The sequence below is a fragment of the Apodemus sylvaticus genome, chromosome 1, assembly GCF_947179515.1.
Source record: "Apodemus sylvaticus chromosome 1, mApoSyl1.1, whole genome shotgun sequence".
Classification (NCBI taxonomy): domain Eukaryota; kingdom Metazoa; phylum Chordata; class Mammalia; order Rodentia; family Muridae; genus Apodemus; species Apodemus sylvaticus.
In genome coordinates this window covers 181,593,771-181,614,481 of record NC_067472.1, presented here as the reverse complement: position 1 = coordinate 181,614,481, position 20,711 = coordinate 181,593,771, and the positions used below count along the sequence as shown (strand labels likewise).

The 20,711-nt window shown below is 41.9% G+C and overlaps 1 protein-coding gene across 1 annotated transcript; it reads left to right on the top strand.

The window, feature by feature from the left end:
* The first annotated feature begins 862 nt into the window (after positions 1-862).
* On the top strand, positions 863-20,313 carry LOC127671072 (zinc finger protein 316-like). Its single transcript, XM_052165744.1, has 3 exons — positions 863-1,212; positions 2,628-2,754; positions 19,175-20,313. Exons 1-3 carry the CDS (start codon positions 994-996, stop codon positions 19,222-19,224), a joined length of 396 nt encoding a protein of 131 aa, XP_052021704.1. The 5' UTR covers positions 863-993; the 3' UTR covers positions 19,225-20,313.
* The last annotated feature ends 398 nt before the right edge of the window (positions 20,314-20,711 follow it).

Below are 20,711 nucleotides of genomic sequence, written 5' to 3'. Positions count from 1 at the left end.
TGGCACCTTGGTGGCCATTGTCCTTGGCCACTTGGTTATCAGATACTTAAGTAATCGTAGGGAACAGTGTGAATGATGGCTCATTTAAAAATGAAACAAACAAAAAGTGTGAGTTAGGCATTGTGTCTTAAGTTCCTGTTGCCATGATACAACACCATGACCAGAAACATCTTGGGGAGGAAGGGGTTTATGCTGTCTTATAGCTTATAGTCCATCATCCAGGGAAGTCAGGGTGAGAACGCAAGGCAGGAACCTGGAGGTAGGATCTGTTACAGAATTCACGAAGGCGGGCTGCTTATTGGCTTGCTTAGTTTGTTTTCTTATGTACCTCAGGACCACCTACCCAGGGGTAGTACCACTCCCATTTGGTTAGGTCCTCCCACAGAAGTCATCAATCAAGAGAATGCTCCACAAGCTTACCTATAGATTGATCCTATGGGGGCATTTTCTCAGTTGAGACTCCATTTTCTAAGATGACTAGCCAGTACACATAGTGACTCATGCCTTTAATCTCAGCACTCAGAAGGCAGAAGCAGGTGTGTGTGTGTGTGTGTGTGTGTGTGTGTGTGTACAGACATCCTCCTTCAGTCTCAGCTTACTGTGATATGACAGTCTCTTGCTTGGTTCTTTGGTGTCTCCATCAGAGATTATTATATAAGAAATGTGGTCCTCATTACTATCACTCAGTCAGGCATTGTGTCAATCTCCACAGAAGGGGTAGGGACCAGCTCAGCATCACTGAGTGAGATGTCTTCACAGTCTAGCCAGCAGGTCCCTCTAGAATGGGAGGCTTTCTAAGATGTTGATTCAGCTGTGTGTGTGTGTGTGTGTGTGTGTGTGTGTGAGTGTAGTGCTGCACACACTCAAATGTATGAGTAATGTCTTATCTGATGTCTGACATCAACTGCTGTACACCTAAGTTATTGAGGTAGTGTCTCCAGTTCATCAAGTTAGTCATTTTGCTTTGGAGAGCCTCTGCTATTCATCATATACATGGGTACTGTGAAACTGAAATCCTGTCTTTATGCCACAAGCACTTCACCCACAGCTATCTTCCCAGGCTGTTGGAACATGGATCCAAGAATGGACTCCTGTGAGGAAATTTCTGAGCTCTTATGGGAAAACCCCAAGAAACCAAGGGAAGAGTCTTGTGACCTCGATTTCTTCAAAACACAGAATTGTTCTTGGAATGTGTTTTCATACTTCTCCCAGGTATGACAGATAGGAGTGAGATTACTTCAGCCATTGTTATATATACCTCCATGGAAAACTGTTGTGCATAGCCTTTTGCTACCCAGCTCTTAGCTCTGGGAAGTGGCCATGCTACCAGCCCCCTTCCAGTTGCAGTTGAATCCATGGATAAGACACACACACACACACACACACACACACACACACAGAGTTGTTTATTTTCAACTTGCCTTCTTGGCACAAATGCTGGGCACTACTAGCTCCTGCCTGGAAAAGCATGCCCTTATAATTACTCTTAGCTCTGCTCCTCCCACCTGCCCTAACTTTAGTTGGACAGTTGAATCTAGTCCCTGCTAAACATGTCTGACTACCCACCTAGAGGAGTCACCACAGCCCATGCTCCTCCTGGGATCTCACATGGTTGCCTGGTTCTCCTCTCTTCAAAGCATGGTGAACTCCTCTTTCCTTGTGTCTCCCTTTTCCTCCAGGGACCAGGAAGTCCTGCCTATACCTTCTGCCTAGCAATTAGCCCATGGCTTCCTTTACTGTCAGATCAAGAACCAATTGGGGAACAGGACCTTAGCACCAGAACAGCCCTTATAGAAAATATGTTTTTGCCATGTGTGGCATGTCCTTGTGATTGTACACTACTAAGGTGACCCAACTCTTTTTTTAAGGATTAATTTACTTATTATATGTAAGCACACTGTAGCTGTTTTTTGGACACATCAGAAGAGGGCATCCAATCTCATTACAGATGGTTGTAAGCCACTGTTGCTGGGATTTGAACTCAGGACCTCTGGAAGAGCAGTCAGTGCTCTTAACTGCTGAGCCATCTCTCTAGCCCCTGTGACTCAATACTTTAGAGGATAAATTGTCTGATACTCTGAATAAAGTGGGATATTGTATGAAACTTTAGTCTGCCTCATTTTTAGGCCCTATTCTCCCAGGTTCATTCCATGAACTAGAGTGGTAAACACCAGCTCTGCCTTTAATTACCTTTTGTTTTCTTTATTTGAGACAGGGTTTCTTTTTGTGTAGTCTTGGCTGTTTTATATACTTTAAGTCAGCATATGATGGGCTCTGGCCGACAAGCCATGCAGACTAGTGAGGCTCAGTCGCAGTGGAGGTCATGTTTGAATTAGTGTCCTCATACCATCCCTAAACCCAGCTCCATGGTCACTGTTGGATCCTCTACAATCACACGCTGTTTTGTTTCACTATCCAGTGACTTCCCACACAGGATGCTTCTCTCTTACATACCTTTGGATTCCATCAAAGGCACCTCCATCTTGGCTTCCATGTAAAAGTTGGTCTTTAGCAGATGACCTTCAGCTCAGGCCTTGCTTCTGCATTCTTGCCCCAAACCAAGGAAGAGGCTCCAATCTTAAATGTGTTCTACATAGCCATCCAAAACCCTTTGTTTATTATCCCAGATCTTTATTTCAGTTGAAGATGTGGCTGGGATCTTCACCATAGAGGAATGGGGACATCTGGACCTGGATCAGAGGACTCTGTACCAGGAGGTGATGATGAAGACCTGTGGGCTTCTGTTCTTACTGGGTAAGCATCCATTTCTCTTCTGGGTGCAGAACTTAAAGCCATCTTTACTGCACCCTCTGTAGGCATTGCAGGTTTAGGCTACTGCCCAACCTCCTGAAGCCTCGGTTACTGTTATATGAGAGCTACGTGCTTGGTTTCTCAGTGTCTATATCAGGGGTTATTATGTAAGAAACATAGTCCTCAGCATTGTCATTCACTCAGGCATTGATCCATATCTCCAGAGAGTGGAAGGTGATCAGCTGAGCATGGTTAAGAGAGATGTCTTCATAACAGCCAGCAGGACCCTCCAGGAAGGGAGCTTCTCAAAAGGCTTATTCAGGTTGTAATCCAGGGGAGGCCAAGGCTTAGCTGTGTGCATAGTGCTGCAGACCCACGTGTGCAGATGTCTGTCTCTGTGCTGTGCTAACTTAGACACCTTTGGGTTTAAGCCAGGAATTGGGTAGCTGGACCAGTCAGTCCTATTCTTAGTGTTTTTGAATAACTGTGGTAGTTTGAATATGCTTGGCCCAAGGAGTGGCACTATTAGGAGGTATGGCCTATTAGAGGAAGTCTGGCCTTTTTGGAGGGAGTATGCCATTTTGGGCATGGGCTTTAAGACCCTCATCCTAGCTGCTGGAAACCAGTCTTCTCTTAGCTGCCTTTAGAACAAGAGGTCTCTCAGCCCTCCAGCACCATACCTGCCTGGATGCTGCCATGCTTCCTGCCATGATGATAATGGACGGAACCTCTGAACCCATAAACAAGCCCCAGTTAAAGGTTGTCTTTTATAAAAGTTGCTGTGGTGTCTCTTCACAGCAGTGAAACCTAACTAAGCCAGAAGTTGATACCAGTGACTGGGGTGTTGCTGGGATAGAACTAACCATGCTTTTGTTTGGAAGACTATAGGTATTGGGACTTTGGGATGCTTTTAGTGTGGCTTAATGGCTTATCCTAATAGGAATATGGAAGACTTTGTTATTCAGAGTGATTTGAACTGTGGAAGCCTGGTTCTAGAATTTCAGAGAAGAATTTTAATATGTGGCTGATAGACTGTACTTGTATTATTTTGGTTAAGAATGTGGCTGTTTTTTGACTTTCTCTGAAGAGTCTACCTAAGGCTAAGGTAAAGAGATATATATTAATGCATTAACAAAGGAAGTCTCAAACAAACAGACAAACAAACAAACAAACAGGGAATTTGTTGTGTTGTTAAGTCTCATGAAGAGCTTTTTGAAAAAAATGTAGCAACCTCAGAATGGAAAAAGATATAATGTATGATTCAAGTAATAAAGGGGAACCAGGAAGTGAAATGGAGCTGAACATCTTTTTTTTAATTCAATATATTCTTTATTTACATGATTTCCCCTTTCCTGAATCCTCCCTCCCTAAAAGTCCCATAAGCCCTCTTCCCTCCCTCTGTTCCCCAATCACCCCCTTCCCATTTCCCTGTCCTGATATTTCCCTAAATTGCTGCCCTGAGCCTTTCCAGGACCAGGGGCCTCTCCTTCCTTCTTGGGTATCATTTGATATGTGAATTGTTTCTTGGGTATTCTGAGCTTCTGGGCTAATATCCACTTATCAGTGAGTGCATACCATGAGTGTGCTTTTGTGACTGGGTTGACCCACTTGCCTAAGAACTTCATGAATTCATTTTTTGTAATAGCTGAGTACTATTCCATAGTGTATCTATACTACATTTTCTGTATCCATTCCTCCACGGAGGGACATCTGGGTTCTTTCCAGCTTCTGGCTATTATAACTAGGCCTACTATGAACACAGTGGAACTTGTATCCTTATTACATGCTGGGGAATCCTCTGGATATATGCCCAGGAGTGGTATAGCGGGGTCCTCTGGTAGTATTGTGCCCAGGTTTCTGAGGAACCACCAGACTGATTTTCAGAGTGGTTGTTCCAGCTTGCAACCCCACCAGCAGTGGAGGAGTGTTCCTCTTTCTCCACATCCTCACCAGCACCTTTTTTCTCCTGAGTTTTTGATTTTAGCCATTCTGACTGGTATCCTGAGGTGAAATCTCAGGGTTGTTTTGATTTGCATTTCCATGATGACTAAGGATGTTGAACATTTCTTTAGGTGCTTCTCAGCTATTTGATATTCCTCAGGTGAAAATTCTTTGTTTAGCTCTGTACCCCATTTTTAATAGGGTTATTGACTCTCTGGAGTCTACCTTCTTGAGTTCTTTGTATATCTTGGATAGTAGCCCTCTGTCAGAGATAGGGTTGGTAAAGATCTTTTCCCAATTTGTTGGTTGCTCTTTTGTCCTTTTAACAGTGTCCTTTGCCTTACAGAAACTTTGTGATTTTATGAGGTCCCATTTGTTAATTCTTGATGTTAGAGCACAAGCTATTGGTGTTCTCTTCAGGAAATTTTTTCCAGTGCCCATGTGCTCAAGGCTCTTCCCCAGTTTCTTTTCTATTAGTTTCAATGTGTCTGGTTTTATGTGGAGGTCCTTGATCCACTTGGACTTGAGCTTAGTACAAGGAGATAAGAATGGATCAATTTGCATTCTTCTGCATGCTGACCTCCAGTTGAACCAGCACCATTTGTTGAAAAGACTATCTTTTTTCCGCTGGATGGTTGTAGCTCCTTTGTCAAAGTCAAGTGATCATAGGTGTGTGGATTCATTTCTTGTCTTCAATTCTATTCCATTGATCTACCTGCCTGTCACTGTACCAATACAGTTTGTAACTGTACCATGCAGCTTTTAACACTATTGCTCTGCAGTACTGCTTGAGGTTGGAGATACTGATTCCACTAGAAGTTCTTTTACTGTTGATAATAGTTTTAGCTATCCTGTTTTTTTGTTCCAGATGAAGTTGAGAATTGCTCTTTCTAACTCTATGAAGAATTGAGTTGGGATTTTGATGGGCATTGCATTGAATCTGTATATTGCTTTTGGCAAGATGGCCATTTTTACTCTATTAATTCTGTCAATCCAAGAGCATGGAAGTTCTTTCCATCTTCTGAGGTCTTCTTGGATTTCTTTCTTCAAAGACTTGAAGTTCCTGTCATACAGATCTTTCACTTGTTTGGTTAGAGTCACACCACAATACTTTATATTGTTTGTGGCTATTGTGAAGGGTGTCATTTCCCTAATTTCTTTTTCAGTCTGTTTATCCTTTAAGTATAGGAAGGCTACTGATTTGCGTGAGTTAATTTTATATCCAGCCACTTTGCTGAAGTTGTTTATCAGCTGTAAGAGTTCTCTGGTGGAGTTTTTTTGGGTCGCTTAAGTATACTATCATATCATCTGCAAATAGTGATAGTTTGACTTCTTCCTATTTGTATCCTTTTGACCTCCTTTTGTTGTCAAAATCCAATCCAATCCATTGCTCTAGCTAGAACTTCAAGTACTATATTGAATAAGTATGAGAGAAAGAGCAGCTTGGTCTGGTCCCTGATTTTAGTGGGATTGCCTCAAGTTTCTCTCCATTTAGTTGGATGTTGGCTACCGATTTGCTGTATATTGCTTTTATTATGTTTAGATATGGGCCTTGAATTCCTGTTTTTTCCAAGACCTTTAACATGAAAGGATGCTGAATTTTGTCAAATGATTTTTTTCAGCATCTAATAAAATGACCATGTGGTTTTTTTTCTTTGAGTTTGTTTATGTAGTGGATTACATTGATTGATTTCTGTATATTGAACCATCCCTGCATTCCTGGGATGAAGCCTACTTGATCATGGTGAATGATTGTTTTGATGTGTTCTTGGATTAGGTTGGCAAGAATTTTATTGAGCATTTTTGTATCAATATTCATAAGGGAAATTGGTCTAAAGTACTTTTTCTTTGTTCGATCTTTGTGTGGTTTTGGTGTCAGTGAAATTGTGGCTTCATAGAACAAGTTGGGTAGTGTTCCTTTTGTTTCTATTTTGTGGAATAGTTTGAAGAATATTGGTGTTAGGTCGTCTTTGAAGGTCTGATAGAATTCTGCACTAAAACCATCTGGTCCTGTGTTTTTGTTTTTTGTTTTTGGTTGGGAGACTGTCAATGACCACTTCTATTTCTTTAGGGGTTTTGTGACCATTTAGATGATCTATCTGATCCTGATTAAACTTTGGTAGTTGGTCTAGGAAATTGTCCATTTCATCCAGATTTTCCAGTTGTGTTGAGTATAGGTTTTTTTTTTTAGTAGGATATGATTTTTTTAAATTTCCTTAATTTCTGTTGTTATTTCTCCCTTTTACTTTCTGATTTTGTTAATTTGGATACTTTCTCTGTGCCCTCTGGTTAGTCTGGCTAAAGGTTTATCTATCTTGTTGATTTTCTCAAAGAACCAGCTCCTGTTTTTGTTGATTCTTTGTATGGTTTTCTTTGTTTCAACTTGGTTGATTTCAGCCCTGTGTTTGATGATTTCCTGCCTTCTACTCCTCTTGTGTGTTGTCTTAGTCGGGTTTCTATTCCTGCACAAACATCATGACCAAGAAGCAAGTTGGGGAGGAAAGGGTTTATTGAGCTTACACTTCCACGTTGCAGTTCATCACTAATGGAAGTCAGGACTGGACTCAAGCAGGTCAGGAAGCAGGAACTGATGCAGAGGCCATGGAGGGATGTTTCTTACTGGCTTGCTCAGCCTGCTCTCTTATAAAACCCAAGAGCACCAGCCCAAAGGTGGAACCACCCACAAGGGGCCCTCACCACTTGATCACTAATTGAGAAAATACCCCACAGCTGGATCTCATGGAGACACTTCCCCAACTGAAGCTCCTTTCTCTGTGATAACTCCAGCCTGTGTCAAGTTGACACACAAAACCAGCCAGTACAGGTGTATTAGCTTTTTTCTGTTCTAAAGCTTTCAGGTGTGCTGTTAAGCTGATAGTGTATGCTCTCTCCAGATTCTTTTTGGAGGCACTCAGAGCTATAAGTTTTCCTCTTAGCACTGTTTTTATTGTGTCCCATAAACTTGGGTATGTTGTGCCTTCATTTTCATTACATTCCAAAAAAGTTTTGATTTCTTTTCTTATTTCTTCTTTGACCAAGGTATCATTGAGTTGCACATTGTTCAGCTTCCATGTGTATGTGGGATTTCTGTTGTTTTTGTTGCTATTGAAGACCACTCTTAGTCCATAGTGATCTGATAGGAAGCATGGGATTAGTTCGATCTTCTTATATCTGTTGAGGTCTGTTTTTGTGACCAATTATATCGTCAATTTTGGAGAAGGTACCATGAGGTGCTGAGAAGAAGGTACATTCTTTTGATTTAGGATGAAATGTTCTATAGATTTCTATTAAATCCATTTGGTCCAAAACTTCAATTAGTTTCTCTGTGTCTCTGTTTAGTTTGTGTTTCCCTGATTGGTCCATTGAAGAGAGTGGAGTGTTGAAGTCACCCACAATTATTGTGTGAGGTACAATGTGTGCTTTGAGCTTTAGTAACGTTTCTTTTACAAATGAGGGTGCCCTTGCATTTGGAGCATAGATGTTCAGAATTGAGAGTTCTTCCTGGTAGATTTTTCCTTTGATAAGTATAAAATGTCCTGTGTCTTTTTTGATGACTTTTGGTTGAAAGTCTATTTTATTGGATATTAGAATGGCTACTCCAGCTTGTTTCCTGGAATCATTTACTTGGAAAACTTTTTTTCAGCCTTTTACTCTGAGGTAGTGTTTGTCTTTGACACTGAGATTTTCCTGTATGCAGCAAAATGTTGGGTCTTGTTTACAAATTCTGTCTATGTCTTTTTATTGGGGAATTGAGTCCATTGATGTTAAGAGATATTAAGGAATAGTGATTGTTGCTTCCTGCTATTTTTGATGTAATTTTTATGTTTGTGTGGTTATCTTCTTTTGGGTTTGTTGAAAGAAGATTAATTTCTTGCTTTTTCTAGTCTGTAGTTTCCCTCCTTTTGTTGGTGTTTTCCATTCATTATCCTTGAAGGGCTGCATTTGTGGAAAGATACTGTGTAAATTTGTTTTCTGTCATGTAATACCTTGGTTTCTCCATCTATGGTAATTGAGAGATTTGCTGGATATAGCAGTCTGGGTTGGCATTTGTGTTCCCTAAGGGTCTGTATGACATTTGTCCAGGCTCTTATGGCTTTCATAGTCTCTGGTGAGAAGTCTGGTGTAATTCTGATAGGTCTACCTTTATTTGCTACTTGACCCTTTTGCCTTACTGATTTTAATATTCATTCTTTGCTTAGTACATTTGGTGTTTTAATTATCATGTGGCAGGAGGAATTTCTTTTCTGGTCAAATCAATTTGGAGTTCTGTAGGCTTCTTGTATGTTCATGGGCATCTCTTTTTTTTTTTATTCGATATAATTTATTTACATTTCAAATGATTTCCCCTTTTGTAGCCCCCCCCACTCCCCGAAAGTCCCGTAAGCCCCCTTCTCTTCCCCTGTCCTCCCTCCCACCCCTTCCCAGTTCCCCGTTCTGGTTTTGCCAAATACTGTTTCACTGAGTCTTTCCAGAACCAGGGACCACTCCTGCTTTCTTCTTGTATCTCATTTGATGTGTGGATTATGTTTTGGGTATTCCAGTTTTCTAGGTTAATAACCACTTATTAGTGAGTGCATACCATGATTCACCTTTTGAGTCTGTGTTACCTCACTTAGTATGATGTTCTCTAGCTCCATCCATTTGCCTAAGAATTTCATGAATTCATTGTTTCTAATGGCTGAATAGTACTCCATTGTGTAGATATACCACATTTTTTGCATCCACTCTTCTGTTGAGGGATACCTGGGTTCTTTCCAGCATCTGGCAATTATAAATAGGGCTGCTATGAACATAGTAGAGCATGTATCCTTATTACATGGTGGGGAATCCTCTGGGTATATGCCCAGGAGTGGTATAGCAGGATCTTCTGGAAGTGAGGTGCCCAGTTTTTGGAGGAACCGCCAGACTGCTTTCCAGAGTGGTTGTACCAATTTGCAACCCCACCAGCAGTGGAGGAGTGTTCCTCTTTCTCCACACCCTCTCCAACACCTGCTGTCTCCTGAATTTTTAATCTTAGCCATTCTGACTGGTGTAAGATGAACTCTTAGGGTTGTTTTGATTTGCATTTCCCTAATGACTAATGAAGTTGAGCATTTTTTAAGATGCTTCTCCGCCATCCGAAGTTCTTCAGGTGAGAATTCTTTGTTTAACTCTGTACCCCATTTTTTAATAGGGTTGTTCGGTTTTCTGGAGTCTAACTTCTTGAGTTCTTTATATATATTGGATATTAGCCCTCTATCTGATGTAGGATTGGTGAAGATCTTTTCCCAATTTGTTGGTTGCCGATCTGTCCTCTTGATGGTGTCCTTTGCCTTACAGAAACTCTGTAACCTTATGAGGTCCCATTTGTCAATTCTTGCTCTTAGAGCATACGCTATTGGTGTTCTGTTCAGAAACTTTCTCCCTGTACCGATGTCCTCAAGGGTCTTCCCCAGTTTCTTTTCTATTAGCTTCAGAGTGTCTGGCTTTATGTGGAGGTCCTTGATCCATTTGGATTTGAGCTTAGTACAAGGAGACAAGGATGGATCAATTCGCATTCTTCTGCATGCTGACCTCCAGTTGAACCAGCACCATTTGTTGAAAAGGCTATCTTTTTTCCATTGGATGTTTTCAGCCTCTTTGTCGAGGATCAAGTGGCTATAGGTGTGTGGGTTCATTTCTGGATCTTCAATCCTGTTCCATTGATCCTCCTGCCTGTCACTGTACCAATACCATGCAGTTTTTTTTTTTTTCCTGCTCAAGGCTCAAGTTTAATGGGGGTCTCCAAATATATAACTGGGGATGGGGGGAAACCCTTCCTCTGAAGGCTGGAAACTCTTGCAGAACAAGTTTGCTTGCTCCTCAGGTGACTAGTGTCAGGTGGCTAGTGCCTTTCAGGAAACTGCAGGTCCTTGGAGAACAATGGGCTTAGTCTTGGTCTGAGTGGTAGAGCAGGTTTCTGGCTAGCACAGGAATTCCTGCTCAAAGGCTGGGAGAGGAACTTCCCCTTGGTCAATGTCAAGTTCCTGCCAGGTGGCATAGCATCCCAAAATAGCTCTCTACGGGGAACTTTAGAGATAAAATCTCCTTTTATTTTAATCAGTTTATATGATAAGTAGTATTGCCCCTGGATAAAACTACTATTCTTTCAGTCACATTTCTTGACTGTTACTAGACACATGAAAATGTGTATGTTCTCAGATAAATAGGCTTGAGAACTAAATATTATACCATGCAGTTTTTAACACTATTGCTCTGTAGTATTGCTTGAGGTCAGGGATACTGATTCTCCCAGATTTCCTTTTGTTGCTGAGAATAGTTTTAGCTATCCTGGGTTTTTTGTTGTTCCAGATGAATTTGATAATTGCTCTTTCTAACTCTGTGAAGAATTGAGTTGGGATTTTGATGGGTATTGCATTGAATCTGTATAGTGCTTTAGGCAAAATGGCCATTTTAACTATATTGATTCTACCGATCCATGAGCATGGGAGGTTTTCCCATTTTTTGAGGTCTTCTTCCATTTCCTTCTTCAGAGTCTTGAAGTTCTTGTCATACAGATCTTTCACATGTTTGGTAAGAGTCACCCCAAGATACTTTATACTGTTTGTGGCTATTGTGAAGGGGGTCATTTCCCTAATTTCTTTCTCAGCCTGCTTATCCTTTGAGTATAGGAAGGCCACTGATTTGCTTGAGTTGATTTTATAACCTGCCACTTTGCTAAAGTTGTTTATCAGCTGTAGGAGCTCTCTAGTGGAGTTTTTTGGGTCACTTAGGTAGACTATCATGTCGTCTGCAAATAATGATAGTTTGACTTCCTCCTTTCCAATTTGTATCCCTTTGACCTCCTTATGTTGTCGAATTGCCCGAGCTAGTACCTCAAGTACAATATTGAAAAGATAAGGAGAAAGGGGGCAGCCTTGTCTGGTCCCTGATTTCAGTGGGATTGCTTCAAGTTTCTCTCCATTTAGTTTGATGCTGGCTACCGGTTTGCTGTATATTGCTTTTACTATGTTTAGGTATGGGCCTTGAATTCCTGTTCTCTCCAAGACTTTAAGCATGAAAGGATGCTGAATTTTGTCAAATGCTTTTTCAGCATCCAATGAAATGACCATGTGGTTTTGTTCTTTGAGTTTGTTTATGTAGTGGATTGTATTGATGGATTTCCGTATATTGAACCAACCCTGCATTCCCGGGATAAAGCCTACTTGATCATGGTGGATGATCGTTTTGATGTGTTCTTGGATTCGGTTGGCAAGAATTTTATTGAGTATTTTTGCATCGATGTTCATAAGGGAAATTGGTCTGAAGTTCTCTTTCTTTGTTGGATCTTTGTGTGGCTTTGGTATCAGCGTAATTGTGGCTTCGTAGAAGGAATTGGGTAGTGTTCCTTCTGTTTCTATTTTGTGGAATAGTTTGAAGAGTATTGGTGTTAACTCTTCTTTGAAGGTCTGGTAGAATTCTGCACTGAAACCATCTGGTCCTGTGCTTTTTTTGGTTGGAAGCCTTTCTATGACTCCTTCTATTTCTTTAGGCTTTATGGGACTGTTCAGATGGTCTAGTTGGTCCTGATTTAATTTTGGTATTTGGTATCTGTCAAGGAAATTGTCCATTTCCTCCAGATTCTCCAGTTGTGTTGAGTACAGGCTCTTGTAGTAGGATCTGATGATTTTTTGGATTTCCTCAGTTTCCATTGTTATGTCTCCCTTTTCATTTCTAAGTTTGTTAGTTTGGATACTTTCTCTGTGCCCTTTGGTCAGTCTGGCTAAGGGTTTATCTATCTTGTTGATTTTCTCAAAGAACCAGCTCCTGGTTTTGTTGATTTTTTGTATGGTTCTCTTTGTTTCTACTTGATTGATTTCGGCCCTGAGTTTGATGATTTCCTGCCTTCTACTCCTCCTGGGTGAAATAGCTTCTTTTTGTTCTAGGGCTTTCAGGTGTGTCATTAAGTTGGTAATGTATGCTCTCTCCATTTTCTTTTTGGAGGCACTCAGGGCTATGAGTTTTCCTCTTAGCACTGCTTTCATTGTGTCCCATAGATTTGGGTATGTTGTGTTTTCATTTTCATTGTGTTCTAAAAAGTCTTTAATTTCTTTCTTTATTTCTTCCTTGACCAAGGTATCATTGAGTAGAGTATTGTTCAATTTCCACGTGTATGTGGGTTTTCTATTGTTTCTGTTGCTATTGAAGACCACTTTTACTCCATAGTGATCAGATAGGAGGCATGGGATTAGTTCGATCTTCTTATATTTGTTGAGGTCTGTCTTGTGACCAATTATATGGTCGATTTTGGAGAAGGTACCATGAGGTGCTGAAAAAAAGGTATATTCTTTTGTTTTAGGATAGAATGTTCTATATATATCAGTTAAATCTAATTGGTCCAAAGTTTCAATTAGTTTCATTGTGTCCTTCTTTAGTTTCTGTTTTCCTGATCGGTCCATTGAGGAAAGTGCAGTGTTGAAGTCACCCACAATTATTGTGTTAGGTGCAATGTGTGCTTTGAGTTTTAATAAAGTTTCTTTTATGAAAGAGGGTGCCCTTGCATTTGGAGCATAGATGTTCAGGATTGAGAGTTCTTCTTGTTGTATTTTTCCTTTGACCAGCAAGAAGTGTCCCTCAGAGTCTCTTTTGATGACTTTGGGTTGAAAGTCAATTTTATCTGATATTAAAATGGCTACTCCAGCTTGTTTCCTGAGACCATTTGCTTGTAAAATTGTCTTCCAGCCTTTTACTCTAAGGTAGTGTTTGTCTTTGACCCTGAGGTGTGTTTCCTGTAAGCAGCAAAATGTAGGGTCCTGTTTACGTATCCAGTCAGTTAGTCTGTGTCTTTTTATTGGGGCATTGAGTCCATTGATGTTAAGAGATATTAAGGAATAGTGATTGTTACTTCCTATCATTTTTGACGTTATTTTTTAAATTTGATTGCTTAACTTCTTTTGGGTTTGATGAAAGGTTACTATCTTGCTTTTTTCAGGGTGAAGTTTCCCTCCTTGTATTGGTGTTGTCCTCCTATTATCCTTTGTAGGGCTGGGTTTGTGGATAGATATTGGGTAAACTTGGTTTTGTCGTGAAATATCTTAGTTTCTCCATCTATGGTGATTGAGAGTTTTGCTGGATATAGTAGTTTTGGTTGGCATTTGTGTTCTCTTAGAGTCTGCATGAGATCTGCCCAGGACCTTCTAGCCTTCATAGTCTCAGGTGAAAAGTCTGCTGTGATTCTGATAGGTCTTCCTTTATATGTTACTTGGCCTTTTTCTCTTACTGCCTTTAATATTCTTTCTTTGTTTAGAACATTTGGTGTTTTGATTATTATGTGACGGGAAGTATTTCTGTTCTGGTCCTGTCTGTTTGGAGTTCTGTAGGCTTCTTGTATATTCATGGGCATCTCTCTCTTTAGGTTAGGGAAGTTTTCTTCCATAATTTTATTGAAGATATTTGCTGGCCCTTTAAGTTGTAAATCTTCACCCTCATCTATGCCTATAATCCTTAGGTTTGGTCTTCTCATTGTGTCCTGGATTTCCTGGATATTTTGGGTTACAAGCTTTTTGCATTTTGCATTTTCTTTAACTGTTGAGTCCATGGTTTCTATGGAATCTTCAGCATCTGAGATTCTTTCTTCTATTTCTTGTATTCTGTTGTTGATATTTGCATCTCTGTCCCCTGATTTCTTCCCAAGGCTTTCTATCTCCAAAGTTGTCTCCTTTTGAGTTTTCTTAGTTGTTTCTACTTCTGATTTTAGATCCTGGATGGTTTTGCTTAGCTCCTTCACTTGCTTGTTTGTGCTTTCCTGTAATTCTTTAAGAGATTTTTGTGTTTTTTCTTTCATGACCTCAGCCTGTTGACCAAAGTTCTCCTGTATTTCTTTAAGAGATTTTTGTGTTTAGTCTTTCATGATCTCAGCCTGTTGACCAAAGTTCTCCTGTATTTCTTTAAGTGTTTTTTGCATTTCCTCCTTGTTGGCTTTTGTATTCTCCTGGATTTCTTTCAATGATTTTTGTGTTTCCCTTGCAAGGGCTTCTAACTTTTGATCCATTTTCTCCTGAATTTCTTTATGTATGTCCTTCATATGTTCCTGTACCAGCATCATGACCAGTGATTTTAAATCCAAATCTTGTTTTACTGGTGTGATGGGGTATCCAGGACATGCTGGTAGAGGAGAATTGGGTTCAGATGTTGCCATATTGCCTTGATTTCTGTTAGTGACGTTCCTGCGTTTGCCTTTTGCCATCTAGCTCTCACTGGTGTTACTTGGTCTTGTCAGTGCTGGACTCACCAGTGCAAGCTGCCCCTTCCCCGTTGGCCTCTGGTGCACAGCTTACACCCTGCACTGCCTGTAGACAGGGTGCTGCTGTCCAGGCTGTTCAGATCCCGAAGCAGGCACCTGAAGGCTCCCGCTGGGGCCCGCAGGATTTATTGGAGCACACCGACTTCTCCCACCTGGCCGCCCGGAAGCCCCCACTAGCCTCTTGAGGGACCTGGAGATGTGGTGTGGCTGCCCAGGCTGATCTGAAGTGGAGAGAGTTGACCTGAGGGCTTCTGCCTGAGGCCTTGCCCCAGATTGTGTCTGTGGACCAGATGGAACTCGTGTGCACCCCCAGGGAGCTCCGAAGGTGTATGCTGCTGTGACCTCCCCTGTGCTCCGCTCACTCCGCTGGGCAGCCGATTTCCCCAACCGTGCTGGCGCACACTAGGTTAGCCTTGTCGCCCAGGCCCTGAGTCCAGGCAAAAGCCTGGGAGGCCAAGGTCAGAGCAAAGTTCCCCTAGGGCTATGACTGTTAATTGGGTCTGCCAGGTGACCTGGATGGCGGGCGTGCGCGTCCGCGCTCCCTGAAAGCACCGGGAGAGTCTGTTGTGCTAATAACCTCCTGGGTGGGTTGACACACAGATGGCCCACCAAGCCGCCCAGTTCTTGGGGTCAGTCCTGTGCCTTTTGGGGCCTAGACCCCCGTTTTGTTAGCCTCAGGCTACGCTTGTTAGCAGTCTCTGCCCTCCCGAGCACTCTGGGTCCTGTAGGCAAAATGGCGGCTTGTGCGCCGGCCAGTGCAAAAAAAAACTCCTGGCTGGGTTGGCGCCCCGATGGCCACTCGAACAGCCCAGGGCCTGGGTGCAGGCCAACGCCCGTCAGGCTCAGACCCCTGCGGTGTTGGGCCTAGGATTATGTTTGTGTACCTCAGTCTGTCCGATCTCTGGAGCCCGGAATCAAGATGGAGGTGAGTCTCTCCTGACTGGCGGGAAGCCGAGTTCTGAAGTGGCTTCCGTGCAGCGAAAGGGTCCGCAGAACCGCAGCTGCTTGCCGCCCGGCTGGTCAGCGAAGGTCAGTGGTCGTGGGCGCAGGGCCTAACTGGACCCTGTGTCGCCTTGGTTCCACAGCTAATGGCCCTTCAGCTGGACCAGCTACTGCTGCCGCCGCAGCCGCCTGTCTCCCATCTCTTTCTTTAGGTTAGGGAAGTTTTCTTCAATAATTTTTTGAAGACATTTACTGGCCCTTTTAGTTGGAAATCTTCACTCTCTTCTATACTTATAATCCTTAGGTTTGGTCTTCTCATTTTGTTCTGGATTTCCTGGATGTTTTGTGTCAGGAGCTTTTTGCATTTTTCATTTTCTTTGATTGTTGTATCAATGCTTTCTATGGTATCTTCTGCATCTGAGATTCTCTCTTCTATCTCTTGTATTCTGTTGTTAATGATCGCATCTATGACTCCTGACTTCTTTCCTAGGTTTTCTATGTTTCGAGTTGTCTCCCTTTGTGATTTCATTATTGTTTCTACCTCCTTCTTTAGATCCTGGATGGCTTTGTTCAATTCCTTCACCTGTTTTGTTGTGTTTTCCCTTAGTTTTTCAAGGGTTTCTTCCTGTTTACTTGTGTTCTCCTGTATTTCTTTAAGGGAGTTATTTATGTCCTTCTTGAAGCCCTCCATGAAGTCCTCCATCAGCATCCTGACCTGGATTTTAAATCCAAATCTTTCTTTCCTTGTGTGTTGGAGTATCCAGGACTTGCTGTTGTGGGAGAATTGGGTTCAGATGGTGCCATATCGCCTTGATTTCTGTTAGCAATGTTCCTTCATTTGCCTTTTGCCATCTGGTTATCTCTGGTGCTAGTTGGTCCTGCTGTCACTGGCTGGTGCTTGCCCCTCCTGTTTGCCTGCAACCCTATCTCAGCAACCTTGAGTGACCTGTTTTCCCCTTGCACAGATTGCTATGGTGCTGCCGAGCTTCTGGATGCAGGCCGTGTCCTGGCTAGAGTGTTTCCCAAGTGATCCTCTACTCTGGTGATCCCTGCCTACCTGTCTACCCTTCCCCACTGTCAGAGGAGCAAAGGTGGTGGAGGCCTCACCTCTGAACTCAGTACTCCCTCTAACCGTGGGACTCCCTGCAGGTCAGATGCTCCATGGCATAATAGGTACCCAGACAGTTGTGGGGCTGCCCAGCTCCTGGATTCAGGTGGAGCCCCGGTGGACAGTGCACCGAGTTATCTTTCACTCTGGTGTTCCCTGCATACCTGGCTGACCTGGCTGTTGGTCACAGGAGTAAAGATAGTGGTGGCCTCAAGACATTGTTTTAAATCCTATCTTTCATAAGTTTGGTTTCTAATATAAGAATTATATAAAATATTATCCCAATTTAGAGGTATCTTTAGAGACTTGTTTTTTTGCATTGGCTCATACCATTTGTGTTGTCTAGAATGACTCCAACCATGAGTTACCAGTTTTAACCTAAATTTCTGTTACTGATATTAACAAAATTTTAACCATACCCAATATCTTATAAGCCAATAATCTATAACCAAGACACGTAGAACATATTTATACTTTAAGACAAGTCAGAAACAAACATGAAATGACTATACATATTTACTTATTTAGACCAGACAAAACTTTCTTACTTTTTCTGTAATCTCAAGGGAGGAGCACTTTGCTACCTGATGAACTCAATAAACAATCAGAGATTTTTCCATGAAAAACAGCCATCAGCTCCCTTACCATATAAACCAAGAAACTTCTGGCCCCTTTAATTGTGGCTTGTACAAACAATCAGCCCCTGGCCAGGTTTCTCCAGCTGTGCTAGACTCCTAGGTACAGGTGGAGGGGTCCAAATGCAGTTTATCAGTTTTTGTTGTGTTGAGACTGCCTTTTTTAAAAAAATGAATTAAGACTAAATGAAATGGTGAACAACCAGCAGATAAATTTTTACTTATTTTTTTCTTTTGAACATGAAACACAGAGCAACAAACAATTAACAATGAAATAAAAACACAGACATAAACTGGACAGATTGGCATGCCAAGGACAGACAATAGACATGGAAGAGAATTAGATGTGTCACCAAAATGATCCAGATATCTTATCTAAGGGACCCAGAATCAGAACTAAGCATTCCCCCAGAGGGAACCAGAAGGGAAACAGGACTTCTCCTGATCTTCTTCTGTCCCTAGGATAGCTCTGAAACAGCTTATGTTTCATGTTCCTTCTCTTTTCCCAAAGCATCCCGGATAGGAAGGGAGGATTGCTTTTTTGAAACCCATTCTCTCTCCCATATATAGGGTTTAAACTATCTCTAAAAAGCATCCAAAGACTAAAAGCATCTATGAGAATTATCTAGATTTTAGCATAACTCTAAACACATACACAGAAGGTAGCCTTCTACCATTACCTTATCCCTTTTTAAAGGATTTAGTCACTGATGGTTCAAATGTTCTTTATTTTCCTTTGTTTGAGCTTCCTTTCTATGGTGTCTTTCACTGTATCTGTCATACTTGAGCTCCAAAGTTGAAGCAATATCTGACTAAGTCAGGTCAATCAGTCAACATGTTCTCCAGGGAGGAAGTGAGGATTAAAAAGAAAAAGACAGTTAGATAATGTTGTATCATGACCCCAGTCAGTTCTGAAGCTGAAGCAGGTTCTTTTTCTTCACTCAGCTTTTATGCCATTCTAAATATATGCAAAGAATAAGGTCTGTTCTAGATTAAGGAACAAACAAGGCAACAAACAAAGTCTCATGGTATTCAGGGATTTATCAAGATGATCACGATCTTGAGCCTACTTCCTTGTCCTAGCTCAAAGTCAAATTCTTGCCTGAGCTTACTTCCATCAACTACAACTGAGGTGGCATTTCCACCAATGGCCTTCTCTGGTTTCCTACAGTGCCAAGTCTCAGCTGCTTTCTATATCACCTTATTGCCTTCAAAACCAGTACCACTTGAATGATTCTTACACATTACCAAGTGCAGCTGTAGCATGAGCACAACCTTGGCTATTTCTGGAACACAGCTCCTTTGTGCTCTCAGAAAACGGTTCCCAGAAGATTTCATCTCAGTTATGCTGGTCTCTTCATAATCACCACTAATTTCTTAGCTCCTGCTAACTAGCATCAATTGTCCCAGTGGTTCCTTCTATTTTTGACTCTAAAGCCAGAGCCACACGGCTGAGGTTGCTGAGTTCTGATGCTTGCTGGAGCTGGAATATGGCCCACACTTCTCTTACATTATCACCAGCTTTCTGTTTTCCAGGGCCTTTACTGGGTAAGCTTGGCTGTCCTGGAATTTGCTCTGTAGATTGACCTTGAACTCAGAGATCTGCGTGCCTATCTATGGAGAGCTCTTGGGGCTGCCTTCCAGGAATTGGCAGGAATTTGACATTGGGCCAGAACATCACCAAAAACAGCAGCAGCAATATAGTGGAGTCATCCAGAGTCTAGAGTGCTACAGAGAGCAGAACTGGAGAAGTGATACAAGCCCTTTGGAGGAGCCCAGAAGATCATGTGTAGATCTCAGACATTAGAATAAGAAACTGTAAAGTTGAGGCTGCCTTGGATACCCCAAAATGTTAGAGATGCCAGAGTCATAGGATACCTGCTAAAGGGGAGTGGCACCAGCCCAAGAGAATGAAGTTTGTTGCTGCTAAATGCCAGATGTGCCAACAGTAGTCAACAAGGATGAAAGGAGTTGAAGTTCTGAAGAACAATTTGACATCAGACATTGAGACATTGAGTTTGGAGTTTGCCCAGCTGGTTTTCAGTCTTGCTTTGGTCCAACATTTTTTGGCTTTATGTGGGATTACAGTTAAGTGATTGGATGAATCCCAGAAGAGACTTTGAATTTTGGACTTTTAACATCGTTGAGACTGCTATAGGCTATGGGGACTTTTGAAGTTAGATTAAGTGTATTTTGCATTATGTGGTGGCTAAGTATGGTACATAAACATAGGCTCATGTGTTTGAACAAGCTTATAGGGGGTGCAGGGAGTGGAATGTGGTGGTTTGAATATACTTAGCCCAGGGAATGACTGTATTAGGGGGTGTAGCATCATTGGAGGAAGTGTGTCATTGTGGGCATGGGTTATAATACCACTGTCTTAGCTGCCTGGAATCCAGTCTTCTTTTAGCTGCCTTCAGAACAAGAGGTAGAACTCTCAGCTTCTCCAGAATCATGTCTGCCTGGATTCTGCCATTCTTTCTACCAGATTGTTGAAGGGAATTCCACCATTCCAAAATGGACTGAATTTCTGAACCTTCAAACCAGCCCCAATTAATTGTGTTCCTGTATAAGAGTTGCTATGGTTATGGTGTCTCCTCTCACCAATAAAACCCTTTACAGACAGAAACCCAGTCTGATTTCCACAGTGCAGGCACTGATTTACATCCCAACCAGCAATGTGTTGACTGAATCCCCATAAGTATGTGCTATTGTTTGTAGCCTTGAGGATAGTTATTCTGTTGTAATCAGATGGTACTATATTGCATTTATAGATGCATTTGAGGGGAATTAATGATGTATTTTAACCTCCTTTCCTACATATTCTTACTGTTGTTCCTACTGTCAAGATTTGCCTACACATTGGGTCACTGACTTCGTGTAGTGCTATTAGCTTTGTGTCTGTTCTGTTCACTTAGTTCCTGATTCCTTGGGGCAGACCTGATGTGTCTGCCATTCTCACCCCCCTTCACTCTTGCACCTGCCAGAATCCTGACAGTGAGTGTTCTCTTTCCTACCTATCCCATTCTTCATCTCCATAGTTCTCACCTTCTTCACCTTTTGCTTGGTATTC